Source organism: Coregonus lavaretus (assembly GCF_964263955.1).
Source record: "Coregonus lavaretus genome assembly, contig: HAP1_SCAFFOLD_2030, whole genome shotgun sequence".
NCBI lineage: Eukaryota > Metazoa > Chordata > Actinopteri > Salmoniformes > Salmonidae > Coregonus > Coregonus lavaretus.
Window position 1 is genome coordinate 29,806 of NW_028164070.1, and position 25,301 is coordinate 55,106.

Sequence of the window (25,301 nt, forward strand, 5' to 3'; positions counted from 1 at the left end):
TCAGTACTCTATATTACCACTACCACTACCCTACTAGTTCAGTACTCTATATTATCACTATCACTACCCTACTAGTTCAGTACTCTATATTACCACTACCCTACTAGTTCAGTACTCTATATTATCACTACCACTACCCTACTAGTTCAGTACTCTATATTACCACTACCCTACTAGTTCAGTACTCTATATTATCACTACCACTACCCTACTAGTTCAGTACTCTATATTATCACTACCACTACCCTACTAGTTCAGTACTCTATATTATCACTACCCTACTAGTTCAGTACTCTATATTACCACTACCACTACCCTACTAGTTCAGTACTCTATATTACCACTACCACTACCCTACTAGTTCAGTACTCTATATTACCACTACCACTACCCTACTAGTTCAGTACTCTATATTATCACTACCACTACCCTACTAGTTCAGTACTCTATATTACCACTACCACTACCCTACTAGTTCAGTACTCTATATTACCACTACCACTACCCTACTAGTTCAGTACTCTATATTATCACTACCCTACTAGTTCAGTACTCTATATTATCACTACCACTACCCTACTAGTTCAGTACTCTATATTACCACTACCCTACTAGTTCAGTACTCTATATTATCACTACCACTACCCTACTAGTTCAGTACTCTATATTACCACTACCACTACCCTACTAGTTCAGTACTCTATATTATCACTACCCTACTAGTTCAGTACTCTATATTACCACTACCACTACCCTACTAGTTCAGTACTCTATATTACAACTACCACTACCCTACTAGTTCAGTACTCTATATTATCACTACCACTACCCTACTAGTTCAGTACTCTATATTACCACTACCACTACCCTACTAGTTCAGTACTCTATATTATCACTACCACTACCCTACTAGTTCAGTACTCTATATTATCACTACCACTACCCTACTAGTTCAGTACTCTATATTACCACTACCCTACTAGTTCAGTACTCTATATTACCACTACCCTACTAGTTCAGTACTCTATATTATCACTACCACTACCCTACTAGTTCAGTACTCTATATTACCACTACCACTACCCTACTAGTTCAGTACTCTATATTATCACTACCACTACCCTACTAGTTCAGTACTCTATATTATCACTACCACTACCCTACTAGTTCAGTACTCTATATTATCACTACCACTACCCTACTAGTTCAGTACTCTATATTACCACTACCCTACTAGTTCAGTACTCTATATTATCACTACCCTACTAGTTCAGTACTCTATATTACCACTATCACTACCCTACTAGTTCAGTACTCTATATTATCACTACCACTACCCTACTAGTTCAGTACTCTATATTATCACTACCACTACCCTACTAGTTCAGTACTCTATATTATCACTACCACTACCCTACTAGTTCAGTACTCTATATTACCACTACCCTACTAGTTCAGTACTCTATATTATCACTACCACTACCCACTAGTTCAGTACTCTATATTACCACTACCACTACCCTACTAGTTCAGTACTCTATATTACCACTACCACTACCCTACTAGTTCAGTACTCTATATTACCACTACCACTACCCTACTAGTTCAGTACTCTATATTATCACTACCCTACTAGTTCAGTACTCTATATTATCACTACCACTACCCTACTAGTTCAGTACTCTATATTACCACTACCCTACTAGTTCAGTACTCTATATTATCACTACCACTACCCTACTAGTTCAGTACTCTATATTATCACTACCACTACCCTACTAGTTCAGTACTCTATATTATCACTACCACTACCCTACTAGTTCAGTACTCTATATTACCACTACCACTACCCTACTAGTTCAGTACTCTATATTACCACTACCCTACTAGTTCAGTACTCTATATTATCACTACCACTACCCTACTAGTTCAGTACTCTATATTATCACTACCACTACCCTACTAGTTCAGTACTCTATATTATCACTACCACTACCCTACTAGTTCAGTACTCTATATTATCTCTAACACTACCCGACTAGTTCAGAACACTATGTTATCAGTACCCAACTAATTTAGTTCAGTACACTACATTATCTCTACCACTACCCAACTAGTTGAGCACACTATATTATCAGTACCCAACGAATTTAGTTCAGTACACTACATTATCACCACATGGCTAGTTCAGTACACTACATTATCACTGCCTGACTAGTTCAGTACACTACATTATCACTACCTGACTAGTTCAGTACACTACATTATCACTGCCTGACTAGTTCAGTACACTACATTATCACCACATGGCTAGTTCAGTACACTACATTATCACTGCCTGACTAGTTCAGTACACTACATTATCGCTACATGGCTAGTTCAGCACACTACATTATCACTACCTGGCTAGTTCAGTACACTACATTATCACTGCCTGACTAGTTCAGTACACTACATTATCACTACCTGACTAGTTCCGCACACTACATTATCACCACATGGCTAGTTCAGTACACTACATTATCACTACATGGCTAGTTCAGCACGTTACATTATCACTACATGGCTAGTTCAGTACGTTACATTATCACTACATGGCTAGTTCAGTACGTTACATTATCACTACCTGGCTAGTTCAGTACACTACATTATCACCACATGGCTAGTTCAGTACACTACATTATCACTACATGGCTAGTTCAGTACGTTACATTATCACTACGTGGCTAGTTCAGTACGTTACATTATCACTACGTGGCTAGTTCAGTACGTTACATTATCACTACATGGCTAGTTCAGTACGTTACATTATCACTACGTGGCTAGTTCAGTACACTACATTATCACTACGTGGCTAGTTCAGTACGTTACATTATCACTACCGCTACCTGGCTAGTTCAGTACGTTACATTATCACTACGTGGCTAGTTCAGTACGTTACATTATCACTACCACTACCTGGCTAGTCTGCAGTCCTGTACCTGCTGGAGAGCTGAGGCCTAGTGCAGGGTTTAGCTCCAAGCAAGCATCACACCTGACTACGTATCACCTCACCAACTCAGGTCATTGATCAATATAAGTGATTGGCTGAATTCCACCGACCTGGTCTCCCAGGTCTAAACAGAAGAGGTTGAACTCAGAAACCTGATGCAGCCTACCATCTGGACTAGTGGTGTAAAGTACTTTAAGTAGTACTTTCAAGTATTTTTACTTAAGTAGTTTTTTTGGGTATCTGTACTTTACTATTTATATTTTTGACAACTTTTACTTCACTACATTCCTAAAGAAAATAATGTACATTTTACGCCATACATTTTCCCTGACTCCCAAAAGTACCTGTTACATTTTTTATGCTTAGCAGGACAGAAAAATGGTCCAATTCAAACACTTACCAAGAGAACATCCCTGGTCATCCCTACTGCCTCAGATCTGGTGGACTCACTAAACACAAATGTTTTGTTTGTAAATTATTGTCAAAGTGTTGGAGTGTGCCCCTGGCTATCTTTTAATATAAGGAATGTGAAATGATTTCTACTTTTACTTTTCATACTTAAGTATTTTTAAAACCCAATACTTTTAGACTTTTACTCAAGTAGTATTTTACTGGGTGACTTTCACTTTTACTTGAGTCATTTTCTATTAAGGTATCTTTTTACTTTTACTCAAGTATGACAATTGGGTACTTGTTTCCCACCACTGAACAGAACTAGGGTTGCTGTTCTGTTATCTCTGGAACACAATCAAATCAAATGATCCTAATATTCTCTTCTGAAAAAGAGATGAACACTGGTTGAGTCCAAAGTAATGTATTGTTCTCTGAATCAGTTCGTGTGTTCCTAGATACCCCAATGTTCTCTCTGATCAGTTCATGTGTTCCTAGATACCCCACTGTTCTCTCTGATCAGTTCATGTGTTCCTAGATACCCCACTGTTCTCTCTGATCAGTTCATGTGTTCCTAGATACCCCACTGTTCTCTCTGATCAGTTCATGTGTTCCTAGATACCCCACTGTTCTCTCTGATCAGTTCATGTGTTCCTAGATACCCCACTGTTCTCTCTGATCAGTTCATGTGTTCCTAGATACCCCACTGTTCTCTCTGATCAGTTCATGTGTTCCTAGATACCCCACTGTTCTCTCTGATCAGTTCATGTGTTCCTAGATACCCCACTGTAAATTGACAGTAGGCCTACATGTTTTCATCTAAAATAGCGAAATCTAGAAAACATTCAAAAGTAACCAAAATAGCATTTTATACTCTTTAAATCCTTTAATGATCTTACATGTTGATGAATCATATGTATTCTATATATGAAAACCCTTTATTCAGATACACTCAGACACATGACCATACTTTCAGTTTTTCCGTTTCTGACTGTGTCTGGTAGTTTGTCTCTGGTCTCTAAATCCTTGTCCTTATCTGGCTGCGGTCGCCACCGGCAGGCTATAAAACGTCAGACTGGAGGACAGCGTGACACTTTCCAGAAGGACAGTCGGAGAGCCAGTAGGTGAAAACCCACTCAGGTACCGTCCAGTTTTCCTCTGTTCTCTTCTTAAACATCATAAACATCTAGTGTAATGTAAATACTTGGGAAAGATCGTCTTGTGGTTATGAAGGACACGCTGTAGTTGCTTTGGACTGTAGCCTAGACCTGCTCACTTTGCTGGTGTTCCACGTCGGACTACATCATAGATAGGTTACTGAATACTTTCATCATAGCGTTTGGGAATGAGGAAACGTGAGCCTACTTTCTTAGATATTGCAACTGTTAGCAATGGAATTACCTTTTAAAAATGACCTTTTACTGAAACCGCTGCCTCCTATTCTCGTTTGATTGACTGTCTGAAGCCGACTGACAGCAGGTGTTGAACAAGTTACAAATGTTAGAATTTTTCTTCCACTTTGACATTGGAGTATTTGGTGTAGATCATTGAAAAAAAATATGACAATTAAATCCACTTTAATCCCACTTTGTAACACAATAGCATTTTTTTTTGTCAAGGGGGTGTAAAATCTAATCACATTTTATTTGTCACATGCGCCCCGAATACAACAGGTGTAGACCTCACCGTGAAACGCTTACTTACAAGCCCTTAACCAACAATGCAGTTCAAGAAAGCGATAAGAAAATATTTACTAAATAAAGTAAAACTAAATTTAACACAAAAGTAACACAATAAAATAACAAAAACGAGGCTATATACAGGTTAATGAATACTCTGTAGCTATCTAGCATGCTCCGAACAGCTGTGTGGAACTCAGGAGGTGTAGTTTAGTAGGATGGAGGCCACATAGCTGTATGGATCTGTAACTACAGTGTAGTTTAGTAGGATGGAGGCACCATAGCTGTATGGATCTGTAACTACAGTGTAGTTTAGTAGGATGGAGGCCCCATAGCTGTATGGATCTGTAACTACAGTGTAGTTTAGTAGGATGGAGGCCCCATAGCTGTATGGATCTGTAACTGCTACAGTGTAGTTTAGTAGGATGGAGGCCCCATAGCTGTATGGATCTGTAACTGCTACAGTGTAGTTTAGTAGGATGGAGGCTCCATAGCTGTATGGATCTGTAACTGCTACAGTGTAGTTTAGTAGGATGGAGGCCCCATAGCTGTATGGATCTGTAACTACAGTGTAGTTTAGTAGGATGGAGGCCCCATAGCTGTATGGATCTGTAACTACAGTGTAGTTTAGTAGGATGGAGGCCCCATAGCTGTATGGATCTGTAACTGCTACAGTGTAGTTTAGTAGGATGGAGGCCCCATAGCTGTATGGATCTGTAACTGCTACAGTGTAGTTTAGTAGGATGGAGGCTCCATAGCTGTATGGATCTGTAACTGCTGTGTAGTTTAGTAGGATGGAGGCCCCATAGCTGTATGGATCTGTAACTGCTACAGTGTAGTTTAGTAGGATGGAGGCTCCATAGCTGTATGGATCTGTAACTGCTACAGTGTAGTTTAGTAGGATGGAGGCCCCATAGCTGTATGGATCTGTAACTGCTGTGTAGTTTAGTAGGATGGAGGCCCCATAGCTGTATGGATATGTAACTGCTACAGTGTAGTTTAGTAGGATGGAGGCTCCATAGCTGTATGGATCTGTAACTGCTACAGTGTAGTTTAGTAGGATGGAGGCCCCATAGCTGTATGGATCTGTAACTGCTGTGTAGTTTAGTAGGATGGAGGCCCCATAGCTGTATGGATATGTAACTGCTACAGTGTAGTTTAGTAGGATGGAGGCCCCATAGCTGTATGGATCTGTAACTGCTACAGTGTAGTTTAGTAGGATGGAGGTCCCATAGCTGTATGGATCTGTAACTACAGTGTAGTTTAGTAGGATGGAGGTCCCATAGCTGTATGGATCTGTAACTACAGTGTAGTTTAGTAGGATGGAGGCTCCATAGCTGTATGGATCTGTAACTGCTACAGTGTAGTAGGATGGAGGCCCCATAGCTGTATGGATCTGTAACTGCTACAGTGTAGTTTAGTAGGATGGAGGCTCCATAGCTGTATGGATCTGTAACTGCTACAGTGTAGTTTAGTAGGATGGAGGCCCCATAGCTGTATGGATCTGTAACTGCTACAGTGTAGTTTAGTAGGATGGAGGCCCCATAGCTGTATGGATCTGTAACTGCTACAGTGTAGTTTAGTAGGATGGAGGCCCCATAGCTGTATGGATCTGTAACTGCTGTGTAGTTTAGTAGGATGGAGGCTCCATAGCTGTATGGATCTGTAACTGCTACAGTGTAGTTTAGTAGGATGGAGGCACCATAGCTGTATGGATCTGTAACTGCTACAGTGTAGTTTAGTAGGATGGAGGCCCCATAGCTGTATTGATCTGTAACTGCTACAGTGTAGTTTAGTAGGATGGAGGCACCATAGCTGTATGGATCTGTAACTGCTACAGTGTAGTTTAGTAGGATGGAGGCCCCATAGCTGTATGGATCTGTAACTGCAGTGTAGTTTAGTAGGATGGAGGCCCCATAGCTGTATGGATCTGTAACTGCTACAGTGTAGTTTAGTAGGATGGAGGCACCATAGCTGTATGGATCTGTAACTACAGTGTAGTTTAGTAGGATGGAGGCACCATAGCTGTATGGATCTGTAACTACAGTGTAGTTTAGTAGGATGGAGGCACCATAGCTGTATGGATCTGTAACTACAGTGTAGTTTAGTAGGATGGAGGCCCCATAGCTGTATGGATCTGTAACTACAGTGTAGTTTAGTAGGATGGAGGCCCCATAGCTGTATGGATCTGTAACTGCTACAGTGTAGTTTAGTAGGATGGAGGCCCCATAGCTGTATGGATCTGTAACTGCTACAGTGTAGTTTAGTAGGATGGAGGCCCCATAGCTGTATGGATCTGTAACTGCTACAGTGTAGTTTAGTAGGATGGAGGCTCCATAGCTGTATGGATCTGTAACTGCTACAGTGTAGTTTAGTAGGATGGAGGCTCCATAGCTGTATGGATCTGTAACTGCTACAGTGTAGTTTAGTAGGATGGAGGCTCCATAGCTGTATGGATCTGTAACTGCTGTATTGATGTACAGCATCAGTGTTAGCCTAGTGTAACTAAACCACCATCCTAGACCAGTATTCTTTTTAAACAGGAATATCTAACGTTGTAATGTTGTAGGAGTCTAGGATATTCCTTTAGAATGTCGATGCGGACATACACTGACTGTACAAAACATTAGGAACACCTTTCATAATACTGAGTTGCACCCACCTTTTGCCCTCAGAACAGCCTCAATTCGTTGGGGCATGGACTCATGTCGAAAGCGCTCCACAGGGATGCTGGCCCATGTTGACTCCAATGCTTCCAACAGTTGGCTGGATATATTTTTGGGGGGTGGACCATTCTTGATACACAAGGGAAACTGTTGAGTGTGAAAAACCCAGCAGCATTGCAGTTCTTGACCACACCAGTGTGCCTGGCACCTACTACCATACCCCGTTCAAAGGCACTTCAATCTTTTGTCTTGCCCGTTCACCCTCTGAATGGCACACATACACAATCCATGTCTCAATTGTCTCAAGGCTTGAAAATCCTTCTTTAACCGGTCTCCTCCCCTTCATCTACACTGAATGTAGTGGATTTAACAGGTGACATCAATAAGGGATCATAGCGTTCACCTGGAATCACTCATGGAAAGAGCAGTTGTTCATAATGTTTTGTATACTCAGTGTATAGAATGAGAATGTTACTTCAGAATGTTCTCTCCCAGTCAGATGAGGAGAGCCAAGGACCGCTTATCCTGTATCAGCTCGCTAATGTCATTCAAATGTCATGAATGTTGTGTGTATGTTTATTAATAAACACACTGCGTTCCGTACTGAAATACAGGATCGCCAGCCTCAACCATGACCGCTAGTGAAAGGTCAAACTGAAATCTCTTGTGAATGTAGTGAAAGGTCAAACTAAAAGATGAAGGGTCAATGAGGCTCTAGAACGCTTCATACACTCATTGCACAAATTAACTGCTAACCACACACACTGTAGTGCACGTACACACTAACACACTATACGCAGTACATATACACTAACACAATATATGCAGTACATACACACTATATGCAGTACATACACACTAACACACTATACGCAGTACATACACACTAACACACTATACGCGGTACATACACACTAACACACTATACGCGGTACATACACACTAACACACTATACGCAGTACATACACACTAACACACTATACGCAGTACATATACACTAACACACTATACACAGTCCATACACACTATACGCAGTACATACACACTAACACACTATACGCAGTACATACACACTAACACACTATACACAGTACATACACACTAACACACTATACGCAGTACATACACACTAACACACTATACGCAGTACATACACACTAACACACTATACGCAGCACATACACACTAACACACTATACGCAGCACGTATACAGTACACACTATACGCATCACATATACACTAACACACTATACGCAGCACATATACAGTACACACTATACGCAGCACGTATACAGTACACACTATACGCAGCACGTATACAGTACACACTATACGCAGCACGTATACAGTACACACTATACGCAGCACGTATACACTAACACACTATACGCAGCACGTATACAGTACACACTATACGCAGCACATATACATTACACACTATACGCAGTGCGTATACAGTACACACTATACGCAGCACATATACAGTACACACTATACGCAGCACGTATACAGTACACACTATACGCAGCACGTATACACTAACACACTATACGCAGCACATATACAGTACACACTATACGTAGCACGTATACAGTACACACTATACGCAGCACGTATACACTAACACACTATACGCAGCACATATACAGTACACACTATACGCAGCACGTATACAGTACACACTATACGCAGCACGTATACAGTACACACTATACGCAGCACGTATACAGTACACACTATACGCAGCATGTATACAGTACACACTATACGCAGCACATATACAGTACACACTACGCAGCATGTATACAGTACACACTATACGCAGCACGTATACACTAACACACTATACGCAGCACATATACACTAACACACTATACGCAGCACATATACACTAACACACTATACGCAGCACGTATACAGTACACACTATATGCAGCACGTATACAGTACACACTATCTTGTGTTTATTAATAGCAGTCTCTAGAGAGCATTCAGGACATAACTGCTCCGCTCTTGGGGGAGCCCTTCAGACAGCTGCACTCCGGGCAGAGTGTGCCCAGACACAGTGTAGGAACAGCTTTAGTGTCCAGCTCAGATTGCATCCACAGACAGACAGACCGAGAGACAGACAGACCGAGAGACAGACAGACCGAGAGACAGACAGACAGACCGAGAGACAGACAGACAGACCGAGAGACAGACAGACAGACCGAGAGACAGACAGACAGACCGAGAGACAGACAGACAGACCGAGAGACAGACAGAAGGACCGAGAGACAGACAGAAGGACCGAGAGACAGACGGACGGACGAGAGACAGGTTCTGCAGTCGGACAGCGGGTCAGTCGGATAGGCTAGCTGGGTGTGTGATGCGTAGAGGAGGAAGTACGGTGTGGGGAGAGGGACAGAAGGCACAGATTACACTGTGATGACAACATGAAGCTACAACACAGACTGGCTACCTCAGGTCACACCATAGAGAATGATAGAGGCCTCTAGTGGCCTATAGGCTGTTATAGCATGGGCAGCGCCATTGAGGGCTTCCGCCATTTTAAAGTAGCCAACTGGGTTGGGGTTCCTGTGGGTTGTAGCCTCAATGGTGCTGCTGTCACAGACAGTACAACGGGACAGATATAAAGAGTCCTCTATCTATCTCTATGGGACACAGACAGTACAACGGGACAGATATAAAGAGTCCTCTATCTATCTCTATGGGACACAGACAGTACAACGGGACAGATATAAAGAGTCCTCTATCTATCTCTATGGGACACAGACAGTACAACGGGACAGATATAAAGAGTCCCCTATCTATCTCTATGGGACACAGACTGTAGTGTTCAGACTACAGAACAGATTGCTAGGAGACTCTGACCTGTATTCTGATTGGCTCAGAGCAAACAGAAGAAATCTGACGTTTTTCTATTTTTCTCTCTACCTCCCCCCCCCCCCCCCCTCCTCCACTCCTCTAGTCAGGATGTCTATCACTAAGATCCATGCCAGAGAGATCCTCGACTCCAGAGGAAACCCCACCGTGGAGGTGGACCTCTACACTGCCAAAGGTGCTCACAGTGTTTACATACAAACATACTGTTCCACAATGTTGTTCACCGACCCAGCAGTCTAACCTCTCTCTCTCTGTGTGTGTATGGTCAGGCCGTTTCAGGGCAGCCGTGCCCAGCGGTGCCTCTACCGGTGTCCATGAGGCTCTGGAGCTGAGAGATGGAGACAAGTCACGCTACCTGGGAAAAGGTGAGTCCGATCCATAGAGGTGGATAGAGGGTGCACTTGGCCCAAAGCTTGTTTTAGCATGGGCAGGACCATTGAGGACTTTCACCATTTTTAAGTAGACGTAGCCTAGCGGCAGGTAGCCTAGCAGCAGGTAGCCTAGCGGCAGGTAGCCTAGCGGCAGGTAGCCTAGCGGCAGGTAGCCTAGCGGCAGGTAGCCTAGCGGCAGGTAGCCTAGCGGCAGGTAGCCTAGCGGCAGGTAGCCTAGCGGCAGGTAGCCTAGCGGCAGGTAGCCTAGCGGCAGGTAGCAGGTAGCCTAGCGGCAGGTAGCCTAGCAGCAGGTAGCCTAGCAGCAGGTAGCCTAGCAGCAGGTAGCCTAGCGGCAGGTAGCCTAGCGGCAGGTAGCCTAGCGGCAGGTAGCCTAGCAGCAGGTAGCCTAGCAGCAGGTAGCCTAGCAGCAGGTAGCCTAGCAGCAGGTAGCCTAGCAGCAGGTAGCCTAGCGGCAGGTAGCCTAGCAGCAGGTAGCCTAGCGGCAGGTAGCCTAGCAGCAGGTAGCCTAGCGGCAGGTAGCCTAGCGGCAGGTAGCCTAGCGGCAGGTAGCAGGTAGCCTAGCGGCAGGTAGCCTAGCAGCAGGTAGCCTAGCAGCAGGTAGCCTAGCGGCAGGTAGCCTAGCGGCAGGTAGCCTAGCGGCAGGTAGCCTAGCAGCAGGTAGCCTAGCAGCAGGTAGCCTAGCAGCAGGTAGCCTAGCAGCAGGTAGCCTAGCGGCAGGTAGCCTAGCGGCAGGTAGCCTAGCGGCAGGTAGCCTAGCGGCAGGTAGCCTAGCGGTTAAGAACGTTAGTAACCGAAAGGTCGGTGGTCGAATCCCCGAGCCGGCAAGGTAGAACAACTACTACTGCTGCTACTGCTACTATGGCAACACCTCCTTTGGCCGCCATTCCTTCCAGTTCTCTGCTGCCAATGACTGGAACAAATTGCAAAAATCTCTGAAGCTGGAGACACTTATCTCCCTCACTAACTTTAAGCATCAGTTGTCAGAGCACCTTACCGATCACTGCACCTGTACACAGCCCATCTGAAATTAGCCCACCCAACTACCTCATCCCTATATTGTTATTTATTTTGCTCTTTTGCACCCCAGTATCTCTATTTGCACATAATCTCTTGCACATCTAGCATTCCAGTGTTAATACTATTGTAATTATTTTGCACTATAGCCTATTTATTGCCTTACCTCCATAACTTGCTACATTTGCACACACTGTATATATATGTTCTGTTGTATTTTTGACTTTATGTTTTTTACCCCATATGTAACTCTGTGTTGTTGTTTTTATCGCACTGCTTTGCTTTATCTTGGCCAGGTCGCAGTTATAAATGAGAACTTGTTCTCAACTGGCTTACCTGGTTAAATAAAGGTGAAATAAAAAAATAATAAAAAGGTTACTACTACTGTTACTGCTATTACTACTACTACTACTACTACTACTACTACTACTACTACTACTACTACTACTACTACCTTCCCTGCTAAGAATATAGTTACTCCAGCACATTAGGTGGTACCTTTTCAGTTTATTTATGAACTGTCAATATACTCATAGAAGTAGAAGAAAAAATTGACTACTTTCAAATGGAAAGTGGCTGCTGTCACAGATGAGACCATTGTATAGAAAGGAGATCTCTTGTGTCTCTCAGTGATCGGTAGGTCTGGTCTGACAGTGTTGTGTTCCAAGAAGGCCTATCTCTAAATATCAAATAATTCTTACTATCTCTAAAGGTACCGTTAAGGCTGTGGATCATGTGAACAAGGACATTGCCGCCAAACTGATTGAGCAGAAATTCAGCGTTGTTGACCAGGAGAAGATCGATAAATTCATGCTGGAGTTGGACGGAACTGAGAACAAATGTACGTCGCTCATCCTCTGTCTCTCTCTGTCTCTGTCTCTGTCTCTGTCTCTCTCTCTGTCTCTGTCTCTGTCTCTCTCTCTGTCTCTGTCTCTGTCTCTCTCTCTGTCTCTCTCTCTGTCTCTGTCTCTGTCTCTCTCTCTGTCTCTCTCTCTGTCTCTCTCTCTGTCTCTCTCTCTGTCTCTCTCTCTGTCTCTCTCTGTCTCTCTCTGTCTCTCTCTGTCTCTCTCTGTCTCTCTGTCTCTCTCCCTCTCTCTCTCTGTCTCTCTCTCTGTCTCTCTCTGTCTCTCTCTGTCTCTCTCTGTCTCTCTGTCTCTCTCTGTCTCTCTCTCTCTCTCTCTCTCTCTCTCTCTCTCTCTCTCTCTCTCTCTCTCTCTCTCTCTCTCTCTCTGTCTCTCTCTGTCTCTCTCTCTCTGTCTCTCTCCCTCTCTCTCTCTCTCTCTCTGTCTCTCTCTCGGTCTCTCTCTGTCTCTCTCTCGGTCTCTCTCTGTCTCTCTCTCGGTCTCTCTCTGTCTCTCTCTCGGTCTCTCTCTCAGTCTCTGTCTCTCTCTCTGTCTCTCTCTCTCTCTCTGTCTCTGTCTCCTCCTTTCTTAATTCACTTTATTACCATTGAAAGTTAGATCACGTCCATCTCAGTAAGTCCTCTCCCAGTAAAATGTCCTTTGAATAAGCTGAAAATACTTTACAACTGGAGGAGATGGTATCACTATGTGTTTAAAACTCTTGGCTTTTCTGTAGCTAAGTTTGGAGCCAACGCCATCCTGGGTGTGTCTCTGGCGGTCTGCAAGGCAGGAGCAGCGGAGAAGGGAGTGCCCCTGTACCGTCACATCGCTGACCTGGCCGGACACAAGGACGTCATCCTGCCCTGCCCCGTGAGTACAGCTTTAACCTTTAACCCCTGCCCCATCATATACCTACCTATATATAATATAACCAGGACGTCATCCTGCCCTGCCCCGTGAGTACAGCTTTAACCTTTAACCCCTGCCCCATCATATACCTACCTATATATAATATAACCAGGACGTCATCCTGCCCTGCCCCGTGAGTACAGCTTTAACCTTTAACCCCTGCCCCATCATATACCTACCTATATATAATATAACCAGGACGTCATCCTGCCCTGCCCCGTGAGTACAGCTTTAACCTTTAACCCCTGCCCCATCATATACCTACCTATATATAATATAACCAGGACGTCATCCTGCCCTGCCCCGTGAGTACAGCTTTAACCTTTAACCGTTAACCTTTAACTCCTGCCCCATCATATACCTACACTACATGATCAAAAGTATGTGTACACCTGCTCATCGAACATCTCATTCCAAAATCATGGGCATTAGAATGGAGTTGGTCCCCCCTTTGCTGCTATAACAGCCTCCACTCTTCTGGGAAGGCTTTCCACTAGATGTTGGAACATTGCTGTGGGACTTGCTTCCATTCAGCCACAAGAGCATTAGTGAGGTCGGGACCTGATGTTGGGCGATTAGACCTGGCTCGCAGTCAGCGTTCCAATTCATCCCAAAGGTGTTCGATGGGGTTGAGGTCAGGGCTCTGTGCAGGCCAGTCTAGTTCTTTCACACCGATCTCAACAAACCATTTCTGTATGGACCTCGCTTTGTGCACAGGGGCATTGTCATGCTGAAACAGGAAAGAACCTTCCCCAAACTGTTGCCACAAAGTTGGAAGCACATAATCGTCTAGAATGTCATTGTATGCTGTAGCGTTAAGATTTCCCTTCACTGGAACTAAGGAGCCTAGCCCGAACCATGAAAAACAGCCCCAGACCATTACTCCTCCTCCACCGAATTTTACAGTTGACACTATCCATTGTGGCAGGTAGCGTTCTTCTGGCATCCGCCAAACCCAGATTTGTCTGTCGGACTGCCAGATGGTGAAGCGTGATTCATCACTCCAGAGAACGCGTTTCACTGCTCCAGAGTCCAATGGCGGCGAGCTTTACACCACTCCAGCTGACGCTTGGCATTGCACATGTTGATCTAAGGCTTGTGTGCGGCTGCTCAGCCATGGAAACCCATTTCATGAAGCTCCCTACGAACCGTTATTGTGCTGACTTGCTTCCAGAGGCAGTTTGGAACTCGGTAGTGAGTGTTGCAACCGAGGACAGACCATTTTTATGCGCTACACGCTTCAGCACTCGGCGGTCCCGTTCTGTCAGCTTGTGTGGTCTACCACTTCGCGGCTGAGCCGTTGTTGCTCCTAGACGTTTCCACTTCACAATAACAGCACTTACAGTTGACCGGGGCAGCTCTAGCAGGGCTGATATTTGATGAACTGACAGGTTGGAAAGGTGGCATCCTATGAAGGCGCCACGTTGAAAGTCACTGAGCTGTTCAGTAAGGCCATTCTACTGCCAATGTTTGTCTATGGAGATTGCATGGCTGTGTGCGCAAATCTAATAACTTAAAGGGTGTCAACATACATGTTTATATATAATATATTAATTAATATATCTAGGTGGTCTACCTCTCTGTATTCATACCCCTTTCCTTTTTCCACATTTTGTTACGTTATTCTGAAATGGATTTTTAAAAAACACAATACCCCATAATGACAAAGTGAAAACAGGTTTTTATACATAAAAAAAAAACAGAAATACCTTATTTACATAAGTATTCAGACCCTTTGCTATGAGACTCCAAATTGAGCTCCTGTTTCCACTGGCTCAAAGCAGAGGAGAGATTGACTGCATCACTACTTGTATTTGTGAGAGGTATTGACATGTTGAATGAACCGAGCTGTCTGTTTGAACTACTAGCACACAGCTCGGACACCCATGCATACCCCACAAGACATGCCACCAGAGGTCTCTTCACAGTCCCCAAGTCCAGAACAGACTATGGGAGGCGCACAGTACTACATAGAGCCATGACTACATGGAACTCTATTCCACATCAAGTAACTGATGCAAGCAGTAAAATTAGATTTAAAAAGCAGATAGAAATACACCTTATGGAACAGCGGGGACTGTGAAGCAACACAAACATAGACACATGCATACAAACACATGATAACATACGCACTATACACACGTACACATGGATTTTGTGTTGTAGATATGTGGTAGTAGAGTAGAGGCCTGAGGGCACACACTTAATATGTTGTGAAATCTGTTATGAATGTATTGTAATGTTTTTAAAATGTATAACTGCCTTAATTTTGCTGGATGCCAGGAAGAGAAATGGGGATCCATAATAAACCCCAGGAAGAGTAGCTGCTGCCTTGGCAGGAACTAATGGGGATCCATAATAAACCCCAGGAAGAGTAGCTGCTGCCTTGGCAGGAACTAATGGGGATCCATAATAAATACAAACATGATATTCTTATAAAGGCTGTGATAATTCAGATGGAACTGTTACCGTCTGTGTCATCGAATACAGCATGGCTTGGAACGTTTATCTTTACAACAAAGACATTTACATTTGATGTACTGTATATGGAAAAATGACTTTGAAATGGTAACTGAAGAAATGTCTACTTTTTTTATGTTCTGAAAAATAACAGGTAGCATATCAAACTTGAAAGGACATTTCCTAAAGAAAATGTGTGTTTCCTACCCTCTCTCCAGGCCGTGCTGGTAACAAGCCCTAACCTCATCTTCTCTACCCCTCTCCTCCCTCTCTCCAGGCCGTGCTGGTAACAAGCCCTAACCTCATCTTCTCTACCCCTCTCCTCCCTCTCTCCAGGCCGTGCTGGTAACAAGCCCTAACCTCATCTTCTCTACCCCTCTCCTCCCTCTCTCCAGGCCGTGCTGGTAACAAGCCCTAACCTCATCTTCTCTACCCCTCTCCTCCCTCTCTCCAGGCCGTGCTGGTAACAAGCCCTAACCTCATCTTCTCTACCCCTCTCCTCCCTCTCTCCAGGCCGTGCTGGTAACAAGCCCTAACCTCATCTTCTCTACCCCTCTCCTCCCTCTCTCCAGGCCGTGCTGGTAACAAGCCCTAACCTCATCTTCTCTACCCCTCTCCTCCCTCTCTCCAGGCCGTGCTGGTAACAAGCCCTAACCTCATCTTCTCTACCCCTCTCCTCCCTCTCTCCAGGCCGTGCTGGTAACAAGCCCTAACCTCATCTTCTCTACCCCTCTCCTCCCTCTCTCCAGGCCTTCAACGTGATCAACGGTGGTAGCCATGCTGGTAACAAGCTGGCCATGCAGGAGTTCATGATCCTGCCCATCGGAGCGTCTAACTTCCACGAGGCCATGAGGATCGGAGCTGAGGTTTACCACAACCTGAAGAACGTGATCAAGGCCAAGTACGGAAAGGACGCCACCAACGTAGGAGATGAGGGTGGCTTCGCACCCAACATCCTGGAGAACAACGAGGGTAAGAGAGAAAGATCTCCTTGTATATTTGTAGAAGTTTATGACGGGGATAGGTACAAGAGAGTGGAAACGAGAGGACAGTCGGCCCAGCCCAGTTCAAACCCCTTTGTCAGTGTTGGCAGATGTACCACTAGACCAGACTTTAATGTCTATCTATAGTGCTCCCTGGTGGAGCTACGCCACAGGGACTATCCTGTAGGGCCCCCTGGTGGAGCTACGCCACAGGGACTATCCTATAGGGTCCCCTGGTGGAGCTACACCACAGGGACTATCCTATAGGGCCCCCTAGTGGAGCTGCAACACAGGGACTATCCTGGAGGGCCCCCTGGTGGAGCTACGCCATAGGGTCTATCCTATAGGGCCCCCTGGTGGAGCTGCGCCACAGGGACTATCCTGTTGGGCCCCCTGGTGGAGCTACACCACAGGGACTATCCTATAGGGCCCCCTGGTGGAGCTACGCCACAGGGACTATCCTGTAGGGCCCCCTGGTGGAGCTACGCCACAGGGACTATCCTGTAGGGCCCCCTGGTGGAGCTACACCACAGGGACTATCCTGTAGGGCCCCCTGGTGGAGCTACGCCACAGGGACTATCCTGGAGGGCCCCCTAATGGAGCTGCACCACAGGGACTATCCTGTGGGGCCCCCTGGTGGAGCTACGCCACTATCCTATAGAGCCCCCTGGTGGAGCTGCACCACAGGGACTATCCTGTAGGGCCCCATGGTGGAGCTACGCTACAGGGACTATTACGCCACAGGGACTATCCTGTAGGGCCCCCTGGTGGAGCTGCGCCACAGGGACTATTGTAAAGGGTCTTAGGGCCCCCTGGCAGAGGTGTGTGATACTTGAACCTTTCTTCTCCCTCCAGCTCTGGAGCTCCTGAAGTCAGCTATTGAGAAGGCTGGATACCCAGACAAGATCATCATCGGCATGGACGTGGCTGCCTCTGAGTTCTACAAGGCAGGAAAGTACGACCTGGACTTCAAGTCACCTGACGACCCTGCCAGATACATCACTGGCGATCAGCTGGGAGATCTGTACAAGAGCTTCATCAAGGGATATCCCGGTACAGACACACACACACACACACACACACACACACACAGACACACACACACACACACACACACACACACACCCTTCCTCTCTAACTCCTCCTCTCCTCTTCCAGTTCAGTCCATTGAGGATCCCTTCGATCAGGATGATTGGGCAGCATGGTCAAAGTTCACTGCCGCTGTCGACATCCAGGTGGGTCCAGTCATTACCTCTGTCTCGGTGGTCTACCTCTCTGTCTCGGTGGTCTACCCCTCTGTCTCGGTGGTCCACCCCTCTGTCCACCCCTCTGTCTCGGTGGTCCACCCCTCTGTCTCGGTGGTCCACCCCTCTGTCTCGGTGGTCTACCCCTCTGTCTCGGTGGTCCACCCCTCTGTCTAGGTGGTCTACCCCTCTGTCTCGGTGGTCTACCCCTCTGTCTCGGTGGTCCACCCCTCTGTCTAGGTGGTCTACCCCTCTGTCTAGGTGGTCTACCCCTCTGTCTACCCCTCTGTCTCGGTGGTCTACCCCTCTGTCTCGGTGGTCTACCCCTCTGTCTAGGTGGTCTACCCCTCTGTCTCGGTGGTCTACCCCTCTGTCTAGGTGGTCTACCCCTCTGTCTACCCCTCTGTCTAGGTGGTCTACCCCTCTGTCTAGGTGGTCCACCCCTCTGTCTACCCCTCTGTCTCGGTGGTCTACCCCTCTGTCTAGGTGGTCTACCCCTCTGTCTACCCCTCTGTCTCGGTGGTCCACCCCTCTGTCTCGGTGGTCTACCCCTCTGTCTAGGTGGTCTACCCCTCTGTCTAGGTGGTCCACCCCTCTGTCTAGGTGGTCCACCCCTCTGTCTAGGTGGTCCACCCCTCTGTCTCGGTGGTCCACCCCTCTGTCTGTTAACCCTATAGGATTACTTTTATACTATCCCAGGTATTCCTTAAAGAGGGAGGGTTTCAAGTGTCTCCGGAAGGTGGTCAGTGACTCCGCTGTCCTGGCGTCGTGGGGGAGCTTGTATAGGGTTATATGTTCTCTATATAACCCTATATATTATATATGTTCTCTATATAACCCTATATATTGTATATGTTCTCTATATAACCCTATATATTAACCCTATATATCCCTGGGAGGTGACGATCTGACCGGAACCAACCCCAAGCATTACGGTTAGAGTTACTCTATATGATGTTAACCTATATAATCTATACATTGTGTTATTCTATAGGTGGTGGGTGATGATCTGACCGTGACCAACCCCAAGCGTATCCAGCAGGCTGTGGAGAAGAAGGCCTGTAACTGCCTGCTCCTCAAGGTCAACCAGATCGGCTCCGTCACAGAGTCCATCAAGGCGTAAGTATAGGGCCCCCTCGCAGAGCTGCATCACAGGGACTAGGCTACAGGGCCCCCTCGCAGAGCTGCACCACAGGGACTAAGCTACAGGGCCCCCTCGCAGAGCTGCACCACAGGGACTAGGCTACAGGGCCCCCTCGCAGAGCTGCACCACAGAGGCTACAGGGCCCCCTCGCAGAGCTGCACCACAGGGACTAGGCTACAGGGCCCCCTCGCAGAGCTGCGCCACAGGGGCTATATAACAGGGCCAAACTGGGATGTATTCACTAGGAAACTAACTGAAGCGAACAGGCCGATACGAGGAGGGACCTAAATTAATCAAATAACAAACACTTGTTTTATTTTTTCCATTGCTACGGTTTTGATACGGTGTGCGTAATGACTACACCCCTGACCATCTCTTCTCTGGTCAAGTCTAACGGATGGGGTGTGATGGTGTCTAATCAAATCAAATCAAATCAAATTTTATTGGTCACATGCGCCGAATAAAACAGGTGCAGACATTACAGTGAAATGCTTACTTACAGCCCTTAACCAACAGTGCATTTATTTTTAACAAAAAAAGTAAAAATAAAACAACAACAAAAAAAGTGTTGAGAAAAAAAAGAGCAGAAGTAAAATAAAGTGACAGTAGGGAGGCTATATATACAGGGGGGTACCGTTGCAGAGTCAATGTGCGGGGGCACCGGCTAGTTGAGGTAGTTGAGGTAATATGTACATGTGGGTAGAGTTAAAGTGACTATGCATAAATACTTAACAGAGTAGCAGCAGCGTAAAAAGGATGGGGTGGGGGGGCAGTGCAAATAGTCCGGGTAGCCATGATTAGCTGTTCAGGAGTCTTATGGCTTGGGGGTAGAAGCTGTTGAGAAGTCTTTTGGACCTAGACTTGGCACTCCGGTACCGCTTGCCGTGCGGTAGCAGAGAGAACAGTCTATGACTAGGGTGGCTGGAGTCTTTGACAATTTTTAGGGCCTTCCTCTGACACCGCCTGGTATAGAGGTCCTGGATGGCAGGAAGCTTTGCCCCAGTGATGTACTGGGCCGTACGCACTACCCTCTGTAGTGCCTTGCGGTCGGAGGCCAAGCAGTTGCCATACCAGGCGGTGATGCAACCAGTCAGGATGCTCTCGATGGTGCAGCTGTAGAATTTTTTGAGGATCTGAGGACCCATGCCAAATCTTTTTAGTCTCCTGAGGGGGAATAGGCTTTGTCGTGCCCTCTTCACGACTGTCTTGGTGTGTTTGGACCATGATAGTTCGTTGGTGATGTGGACACCTAGGAACTTGAAGCTCTCAACCTGTCTATACTCTGTGTAAGCTGTCCCAGTCTAACGGATGGGGTGTGATGGTGTCTATACTCTGTGTATTACAGGTGTAAGCTGGCCCAGTCTAACGGATGGGGTGTGATGGTGTCTCATCGTTCAGGAGAGACAGAGGACACCTTCATCGCTGACCTGGTGGTCGGACTCTGCACTGGACAGATCAAGACTGGCGCCCCCTGTAGATCAGAACGTCTGGCCAAATACAACCAGCTGATGAGGTCAGTTACACTGACCCCTACAGGAATACACCAGCTACTGCACCCTGACTCAGTTAATATACTGTAGTGTTATGGTAGACTGACCCCTACAGGAATACACCAGCTACTGCACCCTGACTCAGTTAATATACTGTAGCGTTATGGTAGACTGACCCCTACAGGAATACACCAGCTACTGCACCCTGACTCAGTTAATATACTGTAGAGTTATGGTAGACTGACCCCTACAGGAATACACCAGCTACTGCACCCTGACTCAGTTAATATACTGTAGTGTTATGGTAGACTGACCCCTACAGGAATACACCAGCTACTGCACCCTGACTCCGTTAACATACTGTACAGACTGAAAGACGCCAGATTATGTTTACAGCGCATTCAGAAAGTATTCAGACCCCTTTACGTTTTCCACATTTTGTTACGTTGCAGCCTTATTCTAAAATGAATTAAACTGTTTTTTCCCCTCATCAATCTACACACAATACCCCATAATGACAAAGCAAAAAACAGAAGCCACTCCTCAGTAAAAGGCACATGACAGCCATGAGAAACAAGATTCTCTGGTCTGATTAAACCAAGATTGAACTCTTTGGCCTGAACGCCAAACGTCATGTCTGGAGGAAACCTGGTACCATCCCTACGGTGAAGCATGGTGGTGGCAGCATCATGCTGTGGGGATGTTTTTCAGCGGCAGGGACTGGGAGACTAGTCAGGATCGAGGGAAAGATGAACGGCGCTAAGTACAGAGAGATCCTTGATGAAAACCTGCTCCAGAGCGCTCAGGACCTCAGACTGGGGTCAAGGTTCACCTTCCAACAGGACAACGTCCCTAAGCCAGGTCGCAGTTGTAAATGAGAACCTGTTCTCAACTGGCTTACCTGGTTAAATAAAGGTGAAATAAAAAAATAAAAAAAGCACACAGCCAAGACAACGCAGGAGTGGCTTCGGGACAAGTCTCTGAATGTCCTTGAGTGGCCCAGCCAGAGCCCAGACTTGAACCCGATCTAACATCTCTGGAGAGACCTGAATACAGGTGTGCCAAGCTTGTAGCGTCATACCCAAGAAGACTTGAGGCTGTAATCGCTGCCAAAGGTGCTTCGCCAAAGTACTGAGTAAAGGGTCTGAATACTTGTGACAATTCCGTTTTTACATTTTCAAACATTTATGAAAACCTATTTTTGCTTTGTCATTATGGGGTATTGTGTGTAGATTGATGAGGGGAAAAAAACGATCTAATCAATTTTAGAATAAGGCTGTAACGTAACAAAATTTGGAAAAAGTCAAGGGGTCTGAATACTTTCCTAATGCACTGTATATATGCACCTATTATAAAGTATGAAAAGGATTGTTCATTCACAATGTTTTATCATACCATCATATTTGTATATTTTGTAAATCTGAAGAATCATTTTAGAACTTCCACTCGAAATATGGTGAAGTGGGAGAAGATGGAGCGACATGAAACTTGCCCGACATTCTGCTCATTTTCTCATCAATTAAACATTTAATCTCAATACAGTTTTCTGTTCCCAAAACTACGATCCGTTACGAACAGAGTGCACTAAATTTTCTAGATTTGACCCTTTGCCAAAGTTGTAAAAAATTGCGTTGTTTAGGAGTGCAAGGGCAAATTGCGTTATTGTACCCACACTTCACAGAGAAGGCGTTCCCTAATGGAAATATGCAAATGCATGCAGAAAGTAAACCCAATTAGAATTAAACATTTTCCTAATTGAAAGGCATGAAATAGAATTGGAATTTCAGTCTACTTCCTGAATTGACTGGAATGTAAATGGAATTGACCCCAACACTGACAACAGCTACTGTACCCTGACCAATACAACTAGACTAGTTGTCCCCCTCCATGAAATTGGTTGGAGGGGGGGACTATGGATCTGTCTGTCCGTTCGTACGTTAGTCTCACGCGATATCTCAGACACCACTTGGCCAATTTTGATGAAACTTGGGTGAGTGGTGCATCTTGCAATAGAGACCCGGCAAATTACACTGACTGGCCCAAGGGGGGCGCTATACTAATAAACTGAAATTCCAAACTTTGAACAAGCATTTCTCCTGTCCCGTTTAAGCTTCAATTGCTGTCACTGATTGGCCCAAGGGGGGTGCTGCATCATTCGTGGGGGACGGCATGTTTACTGTTGCCTTGTTTCTAGATTGAACGTTTTCCTGATCAAGATGGATGATTTTTTGTCATATTGTTAGGATGCCAATGGCCATTTTAGAGATTCTATATGTAAAACTCTGACCTCTAACCCCTAACCCTTCCAGGATTGAGGAGGAGCTTGGAGACAAGGCAAAGTTCGCTGGCAAGGACTACCGCCACCCCAAGGTCAACTAAATCCTGACCTCTGACCTAAACCACGGCTTTCTTCTTCCCCCTCTCCATCACGGCTGACTGGGTTCAGGGGTCAGGTTTTGGTTTTATCTTCGACCTCCTCATCCCTCCATCCCTCTCCCATCACAAGCGTCTTTATTGATGTAACGTGAGAAATAAAACAAATAAAAAATGTAAAGTTGTGCTCTCCTGTCCTGATTGGTTGTTTATGGCGACTTTCTATTAAGGATTTATCCTGGTGTTTTACCCAAAAGGCTCAGACTTCTAATCCGTGTCTCACTGGGCCATGGCTCCGGAGGACCTGCCCTGAGTTGAAGCCCGGGCCCTGGGTACTTTTCATAACAATGGCTGACCTACTCACAAAGCAACTACATTTACATTTCATTGATTTAGTAAACACTCTTTTAAATTTTTTATTTTTATTTTTTTGGGGGTAGATCAGCTTAATATTGCAGATAGATTGTATCTTCTATCAATGTAATTGTCTGCATCACTTCCAATCCTCCATGTTTTTTATATATATACTCCCCTTTATTACTTTTCAACTCCGCCATCCTTTCCCTACTTGGGGTAAATTAGTGAACAACAACGCTTAGGCCTCTACTTCCAGCTTATACATACTATATATATTTTATGGACACAGTCAATTTTACAATAATTATATTTTATTTGTTTTTGCTCCTGAACTTCTTCTACTCTCAATCTCTCCGATCATTTTCATGATGTCCATCCGGTTTGCTTCTATATGCCATATCTTTCTAACTGTGCTCTTTCCCAAAAGCTCTCAACCTATAACCTATATACTTATTATGGCCACAGTATGCTTTACATTATTAGCTATCTTTGTTATTAGTTGTTGTTAGTTGTTATTAGTCCCATCCTTCAACTCCATTCAACACCACCCATCTATCTCTTAACACCATCCATATTGGATTTCTATTTGCCATATATATTTCAACCGTACTGTGATGTTTTACAAAAGTTCTGAACCTTTCTATTCTCATTGCTTCTACAGATTGTGAATTAAAAATAAACATTTTTGCTAAAAGTATTATTATTATTGACTATGACTTTTCAGATCACCCAGTAGTGCTGTCTGCAAGGTTAGCTCCAGGTAAATATTGCAATCCTTTAGCCATTCCTGGACCTGTGTCCAAAAACAAGCTACAAATGGACAGTTCCAAAAAAATTGATCTAATGATTATGTCTCTTCGCAGCAAAATCTGCAGAGCTGGGAAGATTGTATCCCCCATATAAATAACATTCTATTGGTAGCAAGAATTTTATATAATAATTTAAATTGAAAGATTCAAGTTTTTGAATCCGGTGTCGTTTTGCGTGTCAGTTCATAAACACTATGCCATGGGATCGGTACGTCAAAAATCTCTTCCCAACTATTTTTCAATTTATATGGGACGGCTATCAATCCTTTGGTCCTTAAGTGAAACTGACATACTTTTTTATTTATCACAGTTTTCCTTAACCAATTATGTTCTTTAATGCAAGGCTGACAGACAAGTTCCTTACTTTCTCCCCCTTCTACTTTCCTCTTCCACTTTTGCGGTAAGGCTGCAATTATTTGGTTGTAATTTTGGGTAGAGCAGACATTTCCATATGTTTTTGTTAGCTGCATGTGCGACATAACTCCACCAGTCCTACCGATGATATCATTTACGAAGATTATACCTTTTTTAAACATTCTGTCAAAAAATTAAGGATTTTTGTCAATTAGTATATTTGAATTTAACCACAATATTTGTTGCATTATTTGTTCTGTCGTTTCTGGAGGATTAAATTGAAATTGCAACAAACGTTCTATGGCTTGTTTTAGA

The 25,301-nt window shown here is 44.9% G+C and overlaps 1 protein-coding gene across 1 annotated transcript; it reads left to right on the forward strand.

The window, feature by feature from the left end:
* The first annotated feature begins 4,439 nt into the window (after positions 1 to 4,439).
* LOC311117492 (beta-enolase-like) lies at positions 4,440 to 23,653 on the forward strand. Its single transcript, XM_084192416.1, has 11 exons — positions 4,440 to 4,522; positions 10,701 to 10,790; positions 10,885 to 10,980; positions 12,734 to 12,862; positions 13,600 to 13,733; positions 16,982 to 17,204; positions 18,071 to 18,268; positions 18,374 to 18,450; positions 19,454 to 19,578; positions 20,949 to 21,116; positions 23,403 to 23,653. The coding sequence occupies exons 2-11, from the start codon at positions 10,706 to 10,708 to the stop codon at positions 23,470 to 23,472; spliced, it is 1,305 nt and encodes a 434-aa protein (XP_084048542.1). The 5' UTR covers positions 4,440 to 4,522; positions 10,701 to 10,705; the 3' UTR covers positions 23,473 to 23,653.
* Positions 23,654 to 25,301: the final 1,648 nt, after the last annotated feature.

Coding starts and splice junctions, on each gene's coding strand:
- LOC311117492 (XM_084192416.1), top strand. CDS start 10,706: ATGTCTATCACTAAGATCCATGCCAGAGAGATCCTCGACTCCAGAGGA. Junction 10,791..10,884: donor GGACCTCTACACTGCCAAAG/GTGCTCACAGTG, acceptor GTGTATGGTCAG/GCCGTTTCAGGGCAGCCGTG. Junction 10,981..12,733: donor GTCACGCTACCTGGGAAAAG/GTGAGTCCGATC, acceptor CTATCTCTAAAG/GTACCGTTAAGGCTGTGGAT.